General features: G+C 40.7%; 1 protein-coding gene across 1 annotated transcript in view; it reads right to left on the bottom strand.

Moving 5' to 3' along the window:
• C9H3orf52 (chromosome 9 C3orf52 homolog) overlaps positions 1–17,029 on the bottom strand; it is a 31,352-nt gene extending 14,323 nt beyond the window's left edge. The window contains exons 1-2 of the mRNA XM_016185254.2: positions 16,766–17,029; positions 8,469–8,598 (exon numbers count right to left, since the gene is read on the bottom strand). Coding sequence (XP_016040740.1) covers positions 8,469–8,598; positions 16,766–16,894 — 259 coding nt within the window. The 5' untranslated portion in view covers positions 16,895–17,029. The remainder of the gene's footprint in view (positions 1–8,468; positions 8,599–16,765) is intronic.
• Between the last annotated feature and the right edge of the window lie 5,492 nt (positions 17,030–22,521).

The following is a 22,521-nucleotide window of genomic DNA, read 5'->3' on the forward strand; positions in this document are numbered from 1 at the left end:
AACAAAGGGATATTTCAAAGTTAAGCCAATTGCCAAACAATGTGATTATAGCAATAACTAGCTATTGTCTTTTTAAACCCTAAGACAGCAGGAACCTCCTGCTTCCTCTATAGAGCCTATATTTCCCCCAGTCCTGGCACCTCTGGGGTGGGGCTCACTTTCCTGCATGCTTCTCTTAAGTCATACCAAATGATATTGCATCCACCAGTCCCAACCTAATCAATGCAACAAGTACCACCTCAGCATGCTTCACTTCAGACTGTGTTCAGGGACGTCAGGTGTGGAATGTCAACCCTTCACTCTCATTACTCGGGTGAGACCTTTCCTTTCATAGGATTCTCTAATTCCATTCCAGGAGGTTCACTTCCTAACAAAGTCCCAAAACCTAGATATAGAACAGGTCCCATGAGATAGAGCATATGTTCACATGTATCCATAAATTAGCGCAAAATATATACCTGAAAGCAAAAGTACACAATAGTCTATATATAGTGAGTCAGTATCAAGTTCATAATGAAATAGTGTCTACTTAGACTTAGATACCCTCCTCACCTATTTCCTATTACAGTTCTCTCACTAACTCCAAAGCTAACCTTATCAAAGCAAGGACTGCAAAAGCTGAATAAGGGCAAGAGACTGGCATATTTTAACGATGACTCTTTAGTCACTATCAGGCCATTCCACCATCTGAAGCCCTAATCAGGGAGTTCTGAGATTCCCCAAAAGACTTGATAGGTCTACCTAGACCTCAAATAAATCCCTCTCTCCATTGTTACTGGTCATTTATATCAGGAGTAACACAATAGACCCCTTTGTGGGCTCCCATAGGACCTTGCCCTCAACTTGGATCAACAATGGTAGATGCAATCCTCCAAAGGATGGACAACATACTATATGCTACACCTGAGGAAGATGGGTGGATATTGGGGCAGCATGGAATGTTCCTACTCATGACCACAGAATGTGAGCTCAGATCTAGAGGGATGCAGAGGTCACATAGCTAATTATGGGCCTCAGATCACATCAAATCAATGGGGTTTACAGTCAACAATATTTATACCCTTTTCCCATATTAGGGAGCTACTCTCTTCCCTGATCCAGCTTTTTGGTTCTTTTTCCAACCATGACATCATCTCCCCCAGACAATAATTTGGATCCACCTGCATAACAGATTTCAGGCTCAGGGGAATAAAAGAAAAAGGAAAAAAATGAAGCAACAACAACAACAACAAACTAGTATAGCCACAGGCCCTTTGGAATTTAACTAAAATATGCCTACTAGCTATCTACAAAATGGAGAAACACAAAACACTTCATTTGCACTATTCCAGCCCTTAGGTTCATGATTGTTCAACAATTTGATTGGCTTTTATGTTAACTCTTTTGTCAACCACCAGGTTCCAGATGCTAGCATGATGCTGACCAGAATTCCCTGGACAGACAACCCCACCAATGTGTCCTGGAGCTCAGCTTCCCCACAGCCCTCCCCAACTAGGGAGAGAGAAAGACAGGCTGGGAATATGGATCAACCTGTCAATGCCCATGTTTAGCAGGGAAGCAATTACAGAAGCCAGACCTTCCACCTTCTGCATCCCACAATGACCTTGGGTCCATACTCCCAGAGGGTTAAAGAACAGGAAAGCTATCAGGGAAGGGGATGGGATACAGAGTTCTGGTGGTGGGAATTGTGTGAAGCTGTACCCCTCTTATCCTATTTTTGTCAATGTTTCCTTTTTATTAATATAATAATAATAATAACAATAATAATAATAAACAAGGTATTCCTCTTTCTATAGACTTTTCACTCAAATCCCAAGCTCCAAATATGGAAAGACCAGTGAATCGATGTAGTGTTTCTGATGGAAGGGCAGTGAAAAGTAAGAATCCTGCTTCTTATTCCCTGAGAAATGTGAGATTGTGAGGCCTGAGAAGCAAGGGAATTGACAAAAATCAACACAGTAGGGCTGAAGCTGTAAGCTTAGGAAGGTCTGCTCAGTGTTAGCCTTGGATTCTGGCAGCATTCTCACCAATTCCTGAAAAGGATGACTTGCTTTGTTTCAAGTGGTGGTAAAAACAAGGTGGCTGACTGGAAAAGGAAAAAAAAAAAAAACAAACTTCTCTTCTGAGAGAGTCTGGAATTTTGGCAGTGGCAGGTAAAAAAATTATGTGACTCACTCCAGTAAAAGCCATGGACAGTAAGTCTCCAGTGAGCTTCCCTTGTAAGTGACTCTTGACATATTTTTTACTAATACACTGCTGGGTAGAACTCAATGCATCCTGTGCAACTGTGCCTATTTGGTTCTAGACTTTACCTTGTACCTTACTGCAGGAATAAATCTCAGTCATCTCTGCTACCACCTAATGAACGGTGTGTTTTCCTAGCACATCAAGGAATCTAGGGGTGGTCTTGTTAACCCCAAACCCAGGGAATTGTTCCTACATTCTTATTTGTTGTAAGTTATTACAATATCTTGTCTAAAAATAAGTCATGCCCTCATGGAGAAATTTTGCAAAGAATAGGCCATTATAATAAAGCAAGAGAATATATGAATAATTCTTTAGTCCAAATAAAGTTTTCCCCCATATTTTGTTCAAGATCTTAATGAATAGATCATTTATGTTTTCTGTTCTTTATTGTAATACCTGCATATCTGTCTTGATTGTTTTTCTTACTGTTAATGTGTCAAGTGATTCTCATGTGTTTGAAATTCCTTACAAAAATTATCTTAATGGCAAGGAAGGAAAGGCCAAACACAGAGTGAAACTTGGATTAGACGTGACTTGTTGTAGCAAAGCCAAGAATAGTGGAGAGAGGGATTCTAGGGTATTGGGACCTAAAGTACAATGATACAAGGCCATATTCCCTATTAAAGAGCTATTACAGTAAAAGTAACTAGAGTTTACCTTATATACTTGAAAGCTTATCTATGAGTTTTATAATTAGATGTGCACGTATATAACTATATATACAAGTATAAACTTGTAACTCTCAAAAAATACTTATCTTAAAAAAAATCAATGCAGCCCAGAAGCTAGACATCTGACCTTCTATGCCCCACAGGGATCTTTGGTCCATACTCCCAGAGAGATAAAGAATAAGGAAGCTTCCAATGGAGGGGGTAGAATATGGCACTCTGGTGGTGGGAACTGTATGAATTGTACCTCTCTTTTCCCACAATCTTGTTGACCATTATTAAATCACTACTACTAATAAAAAGAAGTTGAAAAATAAGAAAACACAAGAATAACTTGGACTGGGATTGGTGTATTGCACCAAAGTAGAAGACCCCAGGGTGATGTGGAGGGTTCAGGTCTGGGAACATGACGGCAGAGGAAGACCTAGATGGGGTTGAAATGTTATGTGGAAAACTGAGACATGTTACACATGTATAAACTACTGTATTTTACTGTTGACTGTAAACCATTAACACCCCCAATAAATAAAAATATTTTTTTAAAAAAGTAAAAAAAAAATCAATGTAGTCCCATTTTTTTCATGTTTATTTGCATTTAAAACTCAGGGAAACTGTATGCTGCTGCCCTGGGAATGAGTGAATACTACAAGGAAAAGAATGAAAAATATGAAAAGTAAGAAGGCTGAATACAAGCCTCAGATACCACCATGTGAAGGATCAAATAAGAAAGAGCAGAGATTCTGTAGACCCAGAAGAGCATAACACAGTTAACAGAGCTGAAGTTGTGAGCAAGGTAGGAGGTAAGAAAAAGTTGATTGGTCTTCATGATTAAGGAATTGCTGGTGACTGTGGGAAGAACAATTCAGGATCAATGATACTAGTGGGTTAGGAGTTACCGTGCAGTAAGATCTGAATCCAGATCTCCCTTTCTGAAATATTGCCAATCAAAGGAAAGGAAAAAAAATCTAGGGGTTGGGATATAGTTTATCCAGTAGATAGCATACTTGGCCAGGCATGAAGATCTGGATTCAAGCACATGCACACACACATGCACACAACTGTCACCATATAGGAGCACCATGTAAATGTAAGTGGTGCTGTGGTGTCTCTAATCTCTCTATGTCTCTCCCATTTCTACTATCTGGAAGAAAATATAAAGAGTAGTAGAATAATGCTAGGTGTGAAGCCCCACTGCAAAGTCCTAGACTTAAGGAAAAAGGAAAAGAAATAAAAACTGTAAACATCTAAATAAAGTAGCAAGATTCTGTTGGAAGATTTTTTTTCATATTTTTTCCTTTATTGGGGGATTAATGTTTTACAGTTAACAGTAAATATAATAGTCTGTACATGCATAACATTTCTCAGTTTTCCACATAACAATATAACCCCCACTAAGTCCTCTGTCATCCTTTTCCAGGACCTGTACTCTCCCCGCCACCCACCCCAGATTCTTTTACTTTGGTGCAATACACCAACTCCAGTCCAGGTTCTGCTTAGTGTATTTTCTTCTTATCTTGTTTTTCAACTTCTGCCTGTGAATGAGATCATCCCATATTCATCCTTCTGTTTCTGACTTATTTCACTTATTACAAATTGTGCTGCAAAGAACATATGTGTATACAGATCTTTTTGGATGGGTGTGTTGGGTTCCTTAGGATATATCCCCAGGAGAGGAATTGCAGGATCATAGGGTAGGTCCATTTCTAGCCTTCTGAGAGTTCTCCAGACTGCTCTCCACAGGAGTTGGACCAATTTACATTCCCACCAGCGGTGAAGGAAGGTTCCTTTGTCCCTACAACCTTTCCAGCATTTGTTGTTGCTACTTTTTCTGATGTATGACATTCTCACAGAAATGAAATGGTATCTCATTGTTGTCTTGATTTGCATTTCTCTCACAATCAAAGACTTGGAGCATTTTTTGGATCTCTTCTGTGGTGAATACTCTGTCCATATCCTCTCCCCATTTTGAGATGGGGTCATTTGTTTTGAAGGACAGATGATGCTTGGAAATTTAACAAGGTCCAAGTTGAGAAGAGTTGGAAAATTATTAAAGAGACATTGAGCAATCTAAAGGTTGACAGATCAGAAGAAGCTGTAGAGGATGCTATGAAGAGCACAAGTGACAAGGAAAGTGGAGAAACAAATAAAACTTGTGGGAAATAAAAATAGGTGAAAATGCAAAGAAAGCTCAGGGACTAGGCCTACAGAATCACTATTATGTTCCTGCCCCCAGGGACCTTGGTAGTTTATAGCTTGTTAATATTGTCTGCCTAGGATTTTCCCATGAGTCATCCTGTAACAGGGAGCAGTTCCCTGCAACTTGCTTGTCTGCCAGGATCATATTCAATCGTAAGAGGTGACTTTCACTCCCAACTCAAAGGGAAAAATAAATCCGTTCAATACATCATTTCAGAAATCCCTACTACATCATACTACAACATGAAGTATGTTAAGAGAGCAAAGGGATTCCAGGTTTCTGCCCTGCAATGGAGGGAGATGGCACTGTAGTTAATAGATGAGGTTCTAACACATATTTGGGGAAAATAGGAAGTTGTACCCTGGAAGCAATTGTAGTCTTGTAAAACATTTCTACAATAGAAACAAAGTATTTCTCTGATTTATTTTTTAAAGCTCCTAGGCACTTATTGCTTTTTAAAATTTTTTTCTTATCTTTGTTTTTATTTTTTATAAGGTTAGAGTATCTTGTTCTTTTTTTTTTAATTTATAAAAAGGAAACATTGACAAAACCATAACATAAGAGGGGTACAACTCCACACAATTACCACCACCAGAACTCTGTCTCCCATCGCCTCTCCTGATAGCTTTCCTATTCCTTTTTTTTCAATTGTTTATTTATAAAAAGGAAACATATTTATACCCCTTCCCCATATTAGGAAACTCCCTGATCCAGCTTTCTGGTTCTTTTTCCAGCCATGACATCATCTCCCCAGACAATAACTTGGATCCACCTGCATATCAGATTTCAGGCTCAGGAGCACAAAGAAAAAGAAAGAAAGAAAGAAAGAAAGAAAGAAAGAAAGAAAGAAAGAAAGAAAGAAAGAAAGAAAGAAAGAAAGAAAGAAAGAAAGGAAGAAAGAAAGGGAAACTAGTATAGCCACAGGCCCTTTGGAATTTAACTAAAATATGTCTACTAGACCCCCCAACACTTCATCTGCACTATTGCAGTCTTTAGGTCCATGACTGGGCATCAATTTGTTTGGCTTTGTATGTTAACTCTCTTGTCTCAACCACCAGGTTCCAGATGCTAGCATGATGCTGACCAGACTTCCCTGGACAGACAACCCCACCAATGTGTCCTGGAGCTCTGCCTCCCCAGAACCCCACCCACCCTACTATGGAAAGAGAGGCAGGCTTAGAGTATGAATCGACCTGTCAATGTCCATGTTCAGCGGGGAAGCAATTACAGAAGCCAGACCTTCCACCTTCTGCATCCCACAATGACTTTAGGTCTATACTCACAGAGGGCTAGAGAATAAGAAAGCTATCAGGGGAGGGGGTGGGATACAGAGTTCTGGTGGTGGGAACTGTGTGGAATTGTACCCCTCTTATCCTATGGTTTTTTTTGTTTTGTTTTGTTTTTTAACCATAGCACTGCTCAGCTCTGGCTTATGGTGGTACAGGGGATTGAATCTAGAACCTTAGAGCCTCAGACATGAGACTCTTTTTGTATAACCATTATGCTATCTACCCCTGCTTCCCTGATTTTTTTTAATGGACTGACTGGAAAGATTTCTTAGCAGGCAGAGCACATATTTTATTAGACAGATGTCCCAGGTTTGATTTCTGACACTGCACCTGCTCTGTTGATCAGTGCTATGTTTACTTTGTCTCCCCTTTCATCTCCAAGTACTTGAAAAAATGTTTTAAAGAATCAATATTTTAAAAACATGATTTTATACCTAAACTGAAATGAAGCTTGTACTCCAAGCATTTTTTCTCTGAATATTATGCTATTACTTTTCATTCCGCTCCACCTCCCCCTCTGCTTGAGAAACTATTGAGGGAAACAGAGCCCCTTCTGTAGATTACTCACTGTGAGTTAAGAAAGTAAGATGACTTTCTGAGACTGGGAGAAAACTCTTGAATCTTATGCTCTATAATTCTGTATGTCTAACTAGCTATCTAGATCTGTTGCATCATCGTTTGTTACAAGATCCAGAAAGTCAACAAATAAATCCGTCAGCTTTCAGGGTAGCACCAAGTAGGTGTAATAGGATAAAGCTGTTTGACTCAACTTCAGTTTCAACATCCTCACATGAGCTGATGGAAGAGGGAAAGTCAATGTCTCAGTGAAATTGCTGTCCTCAGAATGATAGATCAGGTGTACCACCTCTAAGCAACTTCTTCCTGCCTCAAAATCTGCTTATGGTCTCAAAGAATTGGTCATCTTACCTCAACATTTTCTTAAGTAACCAAGTAAACATGGTGCCTAATGTCCTCAGTTTGTTGTTGTTGTTTGTTTGTTTTTCTGTTTCTCTGAGGGCTGAAAACTTTGAGATAAGAGGTGAAGGTGTTGGGAGGAAGAGATATTGGAGAAGGAAGACAAATGTGGCTACTGAGGAAAATCCCATAATTCTCTTCTGGAGAAATTCAGGACTCCTTACTCTTGCTCTCAACTTGTGAGTGCTCTGGAGTGTGGCTAAATCCAAATCCTTGTGATGAAGTGATCACCCTCAAGAATATACCACTTCTGTCTGAGTTTCTTCTCTCCCTACAGCCACCCCCCACACATAAATTAAAAACAGAAAAATAGTCTGACTTCTTATCTGATTCCAAATTATTTTAGAAATGCAAGTAAGAAAAAAAATAAAACAAAAATGTTAATATAGATTTATGGGTAACAAACTAAATGCATTTTTTATATTCATACTAAATAATCTCCATTAAGCTATATGTAAAGTATATGATTAACACCACATAAATGTTGTTATGCATATGCACACAACACAAATATAATGATTTCAAAAATAAGTTTAAATAATTATATATAGTAGAGACAGGGCTCTGTAGAGCTGTAAAAACTTTCAAATACATTATTTATACATTATTTCATTAGACATGAAAAATATACAGTCATTATTTTTAACAATCACAAAAAATTCAAACTAGCAGGCAGAGTGCTGCAATAAAATATAAAGTAGTGCTTGAATAAGTTAAAAACTTTAAGAAATCCTAAATATTTAGTGGGCAGAGTTTAAAGCAAGACATTGACCTTTATGCTGCTGAGGCTTCTAAAACAATCAAAACTGGGCTGGGAAGACAGCACAATGGTTATGCAAGAGACTTTCAGGCCTGAGGCACCAGAAGCCAGAGATGTACTCTAGTAAAAACAAACAAACAAAAACAAACCAAAAAAACCCTAAAACTGAAAACAAGACCTATATGTCTCCCAGCCAAACTAACATTAACCCCCGCCCAGAAGCCTGAAATTCTTATAATAAAATAGCTGTATGTCATCCATTTCACTGTAAGTCATACACATTAAACAAGTTCTTAAAGTGCATCAATTTAGTCATGTTTAAATCCTCTTACCTCTAATAAGAACTAAGCTTATGATGATCAAGATTATGAAACCTAGGAAAACAGAGAGGATGGCCATCCAGAGTTTGCACTTTCCGAACAAAGTTTTATTACAGGAGCTCCAGGGGCTTTCTTTTTTAACCTAGAAAGCAGAGGGAGTGTGTGAGGCAATTATCTGGTTAGCAGCAAACATTTTCTGAATGTTCACTAAGGGTCATAGGTACAGAAATGAAGACAGCAGGACCTTAACCTAAAAGGGCTACACTCCCTGGATCAAGTTCACCAGCAGACATGCCAAGGGACAGAACGGAGTCTCACAAAGAAATGAGTAAGGAGTCAGGCGGTAGCATAGCAGGTTAAGCGCACATGGTACTAAGCCCAAGGACCGGCATAAGAATCCCGGTTTGAGCACCTGGCTCCACACTTGCAGCGAAGCAGGTCTACAGATGTCTATCTTTCTCTCTCCCTCTCTGTCTTCTCCTCCTCTCTCCATTTCTCTCTGTCCTATCCAACAATGACAACAATAACAATAACTACAACTATAAAAACAAGGGCAACAAAAGGGAATAAATAAATATAAAAAAAATTTTTAAAAAGAAATGAGTAAGGAAAACGCTGTGGCACTTCTTCTAGCGTTTGCCTACTGAGGCAGAGGAAAACAGGCAGGGTATTTCTAATACATTTATTTATATATTTGTTTGTTTGTTTTGGCTAGAAACAAACAGAAATTGAGAGAGAATGAGGAGGTAGAGGGAGACAGAGACCTATAGTAGTGCTTCACCACTTATGAAGCTTTCCCACTTTAGATGGAGACCAGGGGCTTGAATGATCTGAAGAATGGACAGAGAAGGGGGCTGGGCGGTAGTGCAGCAGGTTAAGCACCCATAGTACAAAATGCAAGGACTGGCCTAAGGACTCCGGTTCGAGCCCATGGCTCCCCAACTGCAGGGGGGTCGCTTCACAAGCAGTGAAACAGGTCTGCAGGTGTTTATCTTTCTCTCCCCATCTCTGTCTTCCCCTCCTCTCTCGATTTCTCTCTGTCCTATCCAACAGCAACAACAATAAATACAACAAGTGTGACAAAAATGAAAAAAAAAAAAAAAAAAAGGCCTTCAGCACCAATGGATTTGTAGTTCAGGCACCAAGCACCAACAATAACCCTGGAGGCAAAAAAAAAAAAAAAAAAAAAAAAGCATGGATGGAGAAAAGGATCCCATTCTTGGAAAGAGAGTCCCCTCAATATCCAAACTGGCAGTCAGGTTGGAACTGGCATGGAAAATTCTTCTGAAGGGAATGTAGGGTTAGGAGTGAGGACTAACTAGAGGGAAGCTTATCTTGCTCTCAGAGGAGTTTGATCTTAATTTGCTGTGTCCTGGGGCCCCATTAAAACTTTTAGAACACAGGGACTGAGATGGTTAAGAGAATATTGATGCGTAGTTTAGAATGGATACCAAGAAAGAGCTGGTAAGCTATCAGACTCTACACAAGGGGGGTCTGGGAAGGGAAACCAAGGACAAGCCACAAGAAGAAATGAGCAGTGGTGGATTTCAGAAGGCAGCATGTGGGGTCATAACAAATAATGACCACTATTAAGTCTTATTCGTCACCAGCACCACTTCACTTTAACCCATCAGCCCTTCCAGATGGGAGTTAACCCATTTCAATGATGCGGTTCAAAGAGATCAGCCAGCTCTAATCCCTGTAAAGCTTCTGATCATGTCCTGTTGTCCACAGTTGCCCTGGGGCACCGTATGGAGCTCTATGTTATGACAAATCAGGCTGCCATGGGGGTCCCTCCACTCTCAGTGCCGTCATAACCCCTCACACCTTCCATGATTCTTCCTTTCCCTGCTTCCAACTAAGACATTGAGTAATTTCTCCAAGGTGACTATGGAAAACAAAGAGGTAGGTTGTCTAGAAAATTGTGTCTCCGGATGAAGAATCTGATTCTAGTCACATCACTTAGAGACAGTGTCACAATCCGAAAGTGGTTGAAACTTGATAGCCTCACAGCCTTCGATTGTGAACCATACAAACTAATTCACAGGTATGGTATAAAAACCAGAGATAAGGTACATGCAGCACCTCCTACACAAATGTTAGGAACTCAGCTTATGCAAGCAGTTACTACTTTGAGTGCTCATCTGGCCCACACAACAGCAAGCATAGCCCAGGCTTCTTGCTGAAGTCACACCTGCTAATGGGTTGACTTGTCTCCAATCTAGAGTGTAGTGGTGGCCATCAGAAAGGAGACTGCTTATTAGGACCACAGTTGTAACTTTCCTATGCCTGGATGCATGTCAGGATCACCTGGGGCAGGGGGTGGGGGCGGATTTAAGCCACCATAGGAGGCCAGGCATTGGCTCGCCCAATACAGCATATACCTTACCCTGCTCAAGGGCCCAGGCTCAAAGCCCCTGGTCTCCACCAGCAGAAGGGAAGCTTCACAAATGATAACAGCAGTACTGCAAGGTCTCTCTCTCTCTCTCTCTCTGTCTCTCTGTCTGTCTGTCTGTCTCCCTCTCCCTTTCTATTTTTCACTGCTTCTATGAGAAAGAGAATAAAGGAGGGGATTGGATATAGGGAATGGTGGCCTTGTGCAAGCACTGAACCCCAGCAATAACCTGGGTGGGAAAATAAATACACTACACATATTAGGCCCTCTCTAGGCTTAGGGCATCAGATTGTAGGAGAGTTGGGAACAAGCCTGAGATTCAAATTTTAACTCCCCTATGGATTGATCTGCCAAAGCCCAGGTCCAAAGGAGAAGCAATTACAGAAGCCAGAACTCCTACTTTCTGCACCCTGAAAACCATTTTGATCCATACTCTTAGTGAGGAAGAAGTGACAGGAGGAAGAGGCTAAGAGGGCTCTGTACTCCAGCTCCATCAGGACCAAGAGAGCGAGGAGGAAAAAGGGAGGGACATTTAGATGTAGCAATAGGATTATGTGTGGCTTGAAGGGGAAGAGAGGACTAGACCTGGAAGAAAAAGGGAGAAATTATGTATAAATTTAGACAGATAGGTTATAGTTAACCCATGTCTGCAACCTTGGGAGAACTGTGATGCCCTGCAATGGAGGGATTAGGAATTCAGAACACTGGTGGTAGGAACCGTGTAGAATTATACCCCTGTTGACATGTAATTTTGTAAATCAACATTAAATCACTAATAAAAGTTCATAAAAGGAAATTAAAAAAAGAAATTTGAAACCCTCCAAAGCGAATCAGTTGTCTGATTAAGGATGAGGCCTCTGATCCATACCTTTTCGGTACCAGCTCAAATCTCTCCTTTTACACAGGCTTCTCTGTCACTCCGCCCACCCAAAGAAAGATCTCCCTGTCTCCCTGTACATGAGATGTCCACATAATCCATTTGCTGCTATCCTGGCCTACATTCTCTGTTAAAATATAAGCAGTGAGCCAGGAGTTGGCACACTGGAGAAAGTGATTCTCAATCTCTCTTTCTTTCTCTCCCTCTCTCTATCTCTCTCTCTCTCTCCATTCCTCCCTCCCTCTTTCTTTCTCTCTCCCTCTCTATTGTCTTCTCTCTCTTTCCCATAAATAAATCTCTTTTAAAAAAGCAAAAACAAATATAAACAGATACCTGTTTTGTCTCCCTAGCTAAGCTTAAACCACATGATGGCAGGAGGGTGAGGTGTTTTTTAAAACATCCCTATTCTTATTCCTACACATGTGTCTGTTATAGGAAGCAGGTACAAAGCAAATCAAAAACAAGAATCATGTAAATCTCCCACCCACAACAGTATATCCAAAACCCCTTTTAAATTCCTAAAATAATGAAATACAGTAATAAGTACATCTTCTCTTCCAGTGAAATAAATGTGTATTACTTAGTTCTAGAGGATTCCACATCGAGTGTGTGGGGGCTCACTTTGATGCCCCTAATAACATTTAATATTGACTGCCTGGGTCAAGTGTGAGGGGAGCAATAAAGTCTTGGGACTGTGTGAATGGAAGAAATCCTATGGATATGTGCAACCTCATCACAGCCTGGACTATAATCTCATTCACACAGAGAGAGAGACAGCACAGTACCAGAGTCCTCCTAGAGCTTTCTCTAGTGTTGTGGGACCCCTATGTGGTTCTAGGAGATGTAAACATGGTTGCTGGTATAGCAGGCACACACACTCCTTGGTAAACTATGTCTCAATCTCTCCCTTGCCTGCCAAAAGCCTTTTTAAGGTTGAGGTTAGAGCTAAACAGTGACTAAGGACATTCAGACTAAACCACCTAAGTTGGAAATTTAGGGAAAAGAAATCCCAATACAAGGAACATTTGTCTTCTCAGGGGCAGAAAAATAACCCACCTTGCTATTTCTGGAGCTTGTGAGACAAAAACGGCCAACTGATCCATGCAGCAGCTGACTAAGCCTTTTAAGGATTAATGCAAAGTGAAATGGTCTGGAGTTTCCAATGAGTCCTAGAAAGAGTGTCAGTGCACCTTTCTGGCTTCTTGTGCCTCCACTTCTGCCATTCCCTTCAGATGTTAAACTAAAACTCTATAATGTTTTTTTAATTCCCTTTTGTTGCCCTTGTCGTTTTATTGTTGTTATTGATGTCGTCGTTGTTGGATAGGACAGAGAGAAATGGAGAGAGGGGGAGAAGACAGAGAGGGGGAGAAAAAGATAGACACCTGCAGACCTGCTTCACCACTTGTGAAGCGACTCCCCTGCAGGTGGGGAGCTGGTCCATGCGCTTTGCGCCACCTGTGCTTAACCCACTGCACTACCGCCTGACTCCCAACTCTGACGGTTTAAGGAGACCACTATTCTGTAACTTCCCAGGTGAATTCAGCTTACAAATACACAGTTGCTGGACCAGTAAGGCAGCTCTCCTGGGAAGTAACCTACTTTGCCATGCATGAGACCTTTATTCAAGCCCCCATGGGGTTGGGGAAAACTAATGTTGTAGTAGGTCTCTCTCTCTTCTCCCTCCCTCCCTCCCTCCCTCCCTCCCTCCCTCCCTCCCTCCCTCCCTCTCTCTTTTATCTGAAAAAGGCAGCACTCCAGAGTAGTCAAGCACCAATGTTAACAACAGCAGCAGCAGCAACAACAACAAAAATAAATAGTGATAATTATACACCTGTCATTTGTAGTAAATGTCTCCTTCTGTCCAGTCAAAAGCTGCCATCTTTAAGTCAGGTTCCTTTGCAGGCCTGTCTCAGACCTAAAAGGAACACCAGTCCCTGCTTCTTTAAACCTCACCAACTTCAAGCAGTAATGAGACAGTCTGACAGTGACTCTGGCCCAACCCAATAATAGAATATCAAGTTGCTCAGTTGCTTGCACATTAGAATCAACCATGGAATTGTATTTATTTTAGGAGTGCCCCTAGGAAGCCCTGAGAGTAGAGTTTCTTCTGATACAGTAAAGATACTATCTCAGTTTCACTTCAAAACTGGTTCAGAAAGACAGTTTTTTCCCTTCACTGGCTTCTTCATTCACTCTATCCCAAATTCTAGGTCATGAGGTGTGGCTGCAGGCAGGTGATTCTGCAAAGTGCCTTCTTAAAAGTTCTGCAAACTATAACTTGCATTCTATAATTGCATTATATGATTCAATAATTCTGGGGCCTTTCTTCTGAATATTTCCCCTCATATTTACATGGGTTCATGATATGGGCTGGGAATATAGCACCATCAATAAAGTAACAGATTTTTGTGTCTAAGATACCAGAAGTTCTTGGTTCAATCCTCAGCACTGCCGTAAGCCAGAACTGAGCAGTATTCTGGTTTAAAAGAAGAAGGTGGTGATGGAGAAGAAGGAAGAGAAGAAGGAAGAGGAGTCAGAGGAGGAGGACGAAGGGGAGAAGGAATGACAAAATATCCCACAACAATGGTAGGAATGCCTATGTCTTGAATACATGAAATTCTCTTTGGCACAATCAAAAACAGGTGGTATATGAGTCAGGGGAAAATATTCTTATCACCAAGGAAAATCTGTATTTTGTAATCTTTGTTGTATGATCCAAGCAAAAACAGTCAGTTGATTCCTGTCCTAACTTCTGAATAAGTGTGTTAAAGCCTCTAACTCTCAACTTTTTCACTCAGTTTCTTCTCCTGTCAAATCAGAGCATTAACATTTTCTCTTAAACTCATTATGGAAATTAATGACACGCATGTTTCAGAAAGATTTGGCACATGACAAATATTATCTGAAACATGTGGTTAATAAAAAAATATTATGAATTCAAAGTATACGTGAAAGTTGGACATCTTGATGCATAGTTTAAGGACGTATATATATAAAACTCCTCAGTGTCTGAATTTCATGATATGGTAGCCAACATTTTAAGGGCTTAAGTTAATTGACATTTCAAATTAAAATATACCTCAACTTATTGTATAGGATCAAAGAAAATGACAAATACATTCATTGAGCTTGTTGTTTGTTTTTTTTAATCCTACCTGGTCAAGGATTTCTAAAATACTAACCCTAACCCTAACCCCACAGCTTATCTACTTAGTGACCTACAAAGCTAGTCCACAAGGAAGTTTTAGATGCCTGTATACACCTAACCAACAAGGAAGTAATGAAACGTGAAAGAGCCGTCTCTTCTAGGTAGATTTTAAACTATTATGAAACATTGATATCCTGCATGTACTTGCCATGTCCCTCTGCTTAACCAATTCAGCAAGGCATTTTCAGACCTCACATCTAAGCAAGTTAACCATAGTACATTTTTCCCTTTGACAGCTGGGAAAAAAAAGACCTTAGCTCAGGACACATCTTTTAGTAGTAACATTATCACCAGAACTCTGACCTCTGAACTCAGTCCCAAACACTGGTGTCTTTGGAATGCCATGAATCTCCCTAAAATTGTGCAAATATTGCTAATGTCCCATCCAAGATGCTGCTTTGCAAGATAAATACAGTAAGTCCGTTTTTACAGCCCTTGCAAAGGCTTAAACTATATTCCTCCAATTTTTAATTCCTCTGTGGGATTCTTCTTTCATTCAAATATTAAGTTCCAAATTATTCTCTAAGGCACCAATAGGTATCTATAGAAGGAGATTTTACAATCTTTCCAGAAATTAATTCAAAAGCAGAATCACTGCTTTCAACACTTGCATTTCTTATTTATTACTGATATCAACAGTTAGTAGCCAAAGAGATTAAAGTGGAAGAATGGGACCTAGAAAGATCACAGGTGGGAGTCACATATTTTTATGGGGAGTGCCATGTACCCAGAAAGCCCCAACAGTCTTACACATTATTCAGAAGGTAGATGCTTCAGAATTCAAAGTCGCTGCTGTATTACAATCATCTGATGAGAAGGAATAATGATATTGTATCACTGCTACGGCTAAAACCAAAAAGAGCTGAATCTAAACAAACACTACCAAAGATTGTCTTAAGAACTGAGAAGAGACAAAAACAAACAACACCCAATCTGTTTCCTGAAATCAACAAATTTTAAATTACTTCTGTGCAATTGAACAAAGCAAGTTCACCCACCAACCTTTCATGGGTTTACTGCATTCTCTCCTCTTCCCTACCTTCACTTCTGAGAAACCAAAAGACCAGACTGAGAAAAGATGTAAAGTCTGTGACTGGGTAGGTGATGGGAAGCTGGGAAAGTGAATGGTGGGAGATGGAATGTGGTGATGGCCAGGGAGATGGTAGAGTGGAGTGGAAGTAACAAGACAGTAAAGGAGAAAAGAAGTCAAAGAAACTTTGAAGAGAGGAAAACTCCAGGGGGTGGGTGGTGGCACACCTGGTTGAGCATGTTGTAACACGCACAGGGACCCAAGTTCAAGCCCATAGTCCCCACCTGAAGAAGGAAAATTTCACGGGTGGTGAAACAGTGCTGCAGGTGTCTCTCTGTCTCTTTCCCTCTCTACCACCCCCTTCCCTCTCGATTTCTGGCTGTCTCTATCAAATAAATAAAGATAATACCAAAAATAAATAAATAAACAGGAACTTTTTAAAAACTCCATCTATCACACTTGCGCTTTCTACTTAAGGGGTGGGGGGAATGATAAGTTACAATGATTTTTTTTTTCTAAGCAGCTCAAGCTTTGAGGGTTCTGTAAAGAAAGGAGCAGCAGCACACCTCACAAGTAGGATTCCTCAAGTTCCGCGGCGGTCGGTCGGGTGGGGCCTCGGGTGGGCTCAGGCTAGAGGGGAACCCTGCGTCCACTCCGGGAGAAAGTCCCAACCAGGCACGGCCCCAGTTCTGAGTGCGCGGCACTCATAACCAGAGGACTGGAGAAATTCGAAACCATGGCTCTTGACCTGGAACCCTGAGCAAGCTCCAATTACCCCACAGGCGCCAGGAGACCTCACCTGGTCTGAGCAGGGCTCCTCTGCTGAAGAAGGGATAACCAGGACGGCTCCATTGAGAGGCCTCCGCTCATCCCGGAGCGCTGAGAGTTCTAGGTCGTCTCCAGGCGGCTGGGAACTGGCCTCTTCCATGAACTGGCAAAGGAGGACTGACTAAGCCGCCCGGAAGGTGAGCGCGTACGCACACCCCACCCGAGGGTGCAGAGTCCCAAGTGCTCTTTGCAGGTTCACTGTGCATGCACTCTCTAGCCCAGTCGTCGGGGCGGGGCAGATGGAGTGGGGAGGAGCGCGACTGGAGGGGGTGGGGCGCAGGTGGGACGCTCTCCTAAAGGGGAGTCTCTCCTGCCAGGCCTGCGCGGGTGCTGTGTGTGGGCTTCCCAGCAGAGCAGTGCTGTTTTTCTGGTTTACTGAGGGCGCTGCCTGCTCTGCCTTTCTGTTTATGCTGAGACAAAGCAGGAACTGAGCCCAGGGGACTGGTTGGGTAGCAGGCTATCATCTGTAAGGGCCCTGGATGCATTTCACTCCAGTTATCTATGCCAGAGTTTGCCCCACCTTTTCACTCCCTAACAAAAGTTCCTTCATTCAATCAACAAGGAACTATGAAGCCACTCTTTGCATGTCAGGCATAGTGGTAAGATCTGGGCACGTGGAGATGAAAAATAAACACACAAGTCCATAGCCAGCAGAAGAAACAGTACTGAATGGAGGAGGGACAAGCAGGCTCTGAAATCAGGCTGCCTAGATAAGTTCATCTCCTATCAGTGGATTCCTAACTCTGAGTCCCTGGGTTTCATCTCTCTGTCCCAAGTTTCTTCTGGAAAGTTGTCATTATGCTAAATGTCCACCAAATGTAATTGTTGCTGGAATTAAGAGTAGATATCAGGAAATTCAGAATAGTGACTAACATGCAGGAAATATTTAAAATAGTGACTGTTACTGTTTACCTTTGAGGAAAGGAGTAATAGACAACACCGCATACCCTACATCAGAAAAAAGTGCACATACACTCCACAGTTTCAGACTTGTGACACAGTGAGCCCAGAGTTGCTTGGTAAATACAATGTATGTTGGTCCCTTCAAACTTCTTTCTAGAACAAGCTTTTCTCTTTCCTTATGCCTGGTCCCAAGATACACCATTTAAAAGTGTAGACAAGATCCACACAGTGTGTGAAAGTTCCATTTCAGAATACATCAACTTGTGTCCAGACATCTGGGACCCTTACAACACTGCCTACACTTGAGGTCTCTAATGGTCTCTTACCTGTTACCAGATGGCCTGAACTTTGAACTCTACCTGCTTATTAAATGGCATTGTGTTAACAGTAGCCATTTAGCTGCTGGTTTTTATTGACTTCTGCTTCCTGTGCTCTGATAGGCAGATCTGCAGGAATTAGACTGTATTCTCAATTGGAATATGGGGAGAGGCTTTTTTAAAGAAAGACAAAGGTTAAGAGCCCAAGAAAGGGTCCTGAGGCCCCCAAAGACCAACAATAGAAAGAGATGATCAGCAAACCCAGACCTGAAAGGCCTGGAGATTAGAAGACAGGCTCCTGAAGGGTCTATAGTTACAAAAAAGTGACAGTCACTGCCAGGATTGCAGCCCCACAAGAAGGAAGCAAAGAGTAATAAACATAGACCTCTCTCTCTCTCTCTCCTTCTCTCTCTCTCTCTCTCTCTCTCTCTCTCCAACTACAAGTCTCCTGCTTGTAACTCCTATTGGAAAATGGTGATAGAGATGGGGGGGTTGCCATCAACCTCTAGAAACTCAAAGAAGAATAAAGAAGGAATCTAGGGTGCAAATGAAAGGAATTTAAATATACACCTTCTCCTACAATAGCTGACATTTCATCTTCTCTCTTGAGAGGCTAATCAGTAAATCCCTGTGGTCTGACTAGCTTGTGACTCCCAGTTTATCTGCCACATTCTGCTGCCACACCCACATCTCTACATATGTTCACACTGCTTGAAATGGGTTTCCTCTTAGCACAGCCCACTTTCTGCATAAACAGAGTTCAGATTCTTTTTCACATCCCTGCAGAAGCAGACTTTTCCCATTAAATTGTCCCTGACCACCTTCCTCCACTAAAAGTTAGCCACACTCTTCTATAATGCAGTATCTGTTCCAAATGGGTCACATATCCAATCCAATTTAATTTGAGAATTATTGCATCCTAGTATTCTTTTAGATGCTTGCGATACATCTGAAGAGATGGGTAAATAAAACAAAGTCACTGCCATTGTGAGACTTACATTTAATGAAGGGAAACAAAACTTTATAAATAACATGTATAGGATATTACAGAAAGAAAAGTAAAAAATGAAGTAGGTAGGTTAGAGTGCTGAGTTCAGAAGGTTGGAGGAAGGGCAAGTTGCAACTAGGCACAAGTTTCATGAAGAAGGGACATTTGGGGTCAGGAGGCAGCATAATAGCTATGAAAAAAATTGCATGCCTGAGGCCCCAAGATCCCAGGTTCTATCTCTAGCACCCCCGTACAGTGCTCTGGTCTCTCTCTCTCTCTCTCTCTCTTTCTCTCTCTTTCTCTCTCATTAAAAATACAATAAAATAAAATAAGAAAGTAGTGTTTAAGCAAAGAGTTAAAGATTGTAAGGAAATTAGTTGTGCAGATTTCTGAAAGAAGAAGGGCTTCCAAGGGCAAAAAATCTGAGAATGGAGAATGAGAATGGACTGATTTTCCTGTCAGAAACAATAGAGGCCACAATAGGTACTGTAGAATACCAAGTCATTGTTTTTTTTTTTTTATTTGTCTCCATTATTTGTTTAAAGTCTTCAAAATTACCTATGCATTTCCAGTACTTGGCTCCATAGCAGGAGAGTACCCTCTATAACTATTAATTAGCTAAATCAGTCTCAGCAATGACAGTTTGCTATACTCAAGGCCTGTAACCCCAAGTAGCAGCACCAAGACCTCTCAGATCCTAATTCCCATACTTACCAAGTACCTAGATAATCTTTCCCAAGTTCCCTGATTCGATTTCAGGCATTCAGACTAAATAAGAGATAGATACATTGTCAGGTCAAATCTCTACTACTTATTTTCCAATTCTGGTTTCTATGACCACAGGCCTAAAATCTCCCTCTCTCCCCAAGAAGATTAATAACCTATTATTTCCTGTCACAAGCACACTCTGAACCATACCCCTCAGTATCTTATGAGTGTAAAGCAAAGTTTGTGTTAACCTATAATGTAGGATTAGATGTACTTCCAGAACTCTGTACACCTAATTCTATACACTGTTGGCCTTCCTATAGCTTCTAAAGACAAGCAGTGTTGAAATCAAAATAAAAACCTCACAATAAGCATGTTCTTGGGTAAGGTTATTTAATATGTATTATGTAAAATAATTTCTAGTCAGAAGAGATAGGAGGATAGAATAGTTAAGTAAAGCAGGTATATCTGTGATAACTAATAAATAGTAAGATGTAAGTAATGTTCTCTTACTTGCCTGTGTCTTGTAACTAATACTCACACATCCCAAGTCTTTGACACTCAAAAATCAAAATTCTTGCTTGCAACACGTTTGTGACTTCTGATTACTATAAATTTCTTAATCTTCACATGGCCGATCTAGAATGCAAATTAGTGTCCCAATCTCTTCTTGAGAAGTTCATTCATCCTACCAGTCTCACTCAATAAATTTAAACTCATTCAGAATTCAGACTATACATTCAAAATGAATTAGAAGCATTTCTCCTGAGAAGTAGAGTCAGGTTTAGTTTAAACAATTCTTGATATAAGGATTTGTGAATGAGGAACCAAATTCTTCAAAGATCTGTTTTGCAACTTCTTTAGAATCAACTTGCATGTTAATGACTTTCTTCTTGTTATCAGAGCTTCATCGCTGTGAGCTGACTGTCTTGTAGAAGAAAACAGAGTCAGAAAGACAAAAGAAGAAAAGGAAAGACATCATAATTCCAAGACTTCCTCCAGCACAGTGGGGACTGGGCTTAAATCTGAGATAAATGGCTTTTTGAAAAATGTATTGCGCTTGCAGCAGGGAAGGTGGTTCAGTGAGTAGAGTTCAGGACTTGATGTAAGCAAGGCTCCAGGTTCCATTTCAATATGTATATGCAGGCTTTTTAATAATAGGTGAAGTCCCACAAATACATCTGGCATCTCTGTGTAGGAGGAGAATCTATCTATGACAGTGCTGGGGGGAGCTGACTGGGACTGTGGAAATCTCAAAACAATCAGTTCACTCTCATGGGACTCCTTGAAAGATTTACAAGACAGTAGGCCCTGTAGCAAAACACCTGGCTAAGTATACCTCTTACAAATAGCAAGGACCAGTGCAAGAATCCATTCAAGCCCCCAGCTCCCCACCTGCAGCGAGGGGCACTTCACAAGTGATGAATCAGGTCTGCAGGTGTCTCTCTTTCTCTCTCCCTCTCTATCTCCACCCCCCTCTTGATTTCTCTTTGTCTTATCCAATTAAAAAAAATGAAAAATGGATGCCAGGAACAGTGGATTCATAGTTCCAGCACCAAGCCACAGTAAAAAAAAAAAAAAAGAATTACAAGACAATCTCCTTGATCAGTATATAAATTCCAGACTTCTTTATATTACAGCTGTGAGGTAGAAATTGTGTGGAAGTGTAGATAAAGTACAGGAAAGGTAGTGTAAGAGGGATAGACCACTTTCCCATATGACTATCTCTTTACTTAAACCCTATCTTTTAAAAAATTTATTTATTTCCCCTTTTGTTGCCCTTGTTGTTTTTATTGTCATTGTAATTATTGTTGTTATTGCTGTCATTGTTGTTGGATAGGACAGAGAGAAATGGAGAGAGGAAGAGAAGATAGAGAGGGAGAGAGAAAGACACCTGCAGACTTGCTTCACCACCTGTGAAGCGACTCCCTTGCAGGTAGGAAGCCGGGGGCTCTAACCAGGATCCTTAGGCCATCCTTGCGCCGCTGCTCTACTGACCAATTCCCACTTAAACCCTATCTATCTCATACCAGGACCAGCTGAAATCACCAAGTGTGGTTACCTTATTAAAACTCCTCCCACAAAGGGCAAAGTCCTTTGTGCTTTTAAGGCTTGTCCCAGTCCCATTTCCCATGCATTATTTACCATGTGTACATATGTGGTACAGCAAAATGTCAGTGTCCTAGGTGCTTGTGGTTTCCAGGCCTGGCTTTCTGTGTCTGTTCTTGCACTTACCCCAAAAGCAGGCTGGGAGAGATGTATGAATCCAGGAATAGGGGAGTCTTGAGGGAAGAGAAAGTCAGAAGTCTGGACTCACCAGGTCTTTCTGATAAAACTAAATATAGATATTGTAAATATTAATACAAATAAGTTCAAGCACATTGTTTTTATAAATAGTTTTCTAAACAATTTATAAAACAAGGTTTCTAAACATGCTTTTTCAAACAATATAGATATATTCTTTATACCTAGTAATTCAGCTTAGTGTTTATGAAATAGATACTTTTGCGCTTTTTGTGTAATGAGAGCACTAAAAATTAGGCATTGAATTTCTGTGTGAAATATGTCATATTTACCAGCATGCTTATGAATTTCTAAAGCTTGAGTAGAATAATAAAATGTGGATACTTGAGTATCTTATCCACTCTTTATTTTAGAGACCTGTTCCTGGCATTACTATAGGTTTCTTCTATTTCTGAATCAACTGTCTTTTGTTTAGGATGCAGTTATATCCATGAAGTTTTATGGGATAAAACAGATATTGAAGTGTTTTAGTTAATAGCAATTATGTACCATCTAAGTTTTCCAAAA

Source organism: Erinaceus europaeus, chromosome 9 (assembly GCF_950295315.1).
Source record: "Erinaceus europaeus chromosome 9, mEriEur2.1, whole genome shotgun sequence".
Taxonomy (NCBI): domain Eukaryota; kingdom Metazoa; phylum Chordata; class Mammalia; order Eulipotyphla; family Erinaceidae; genus Erinaceus; species Erinaceus europaeus.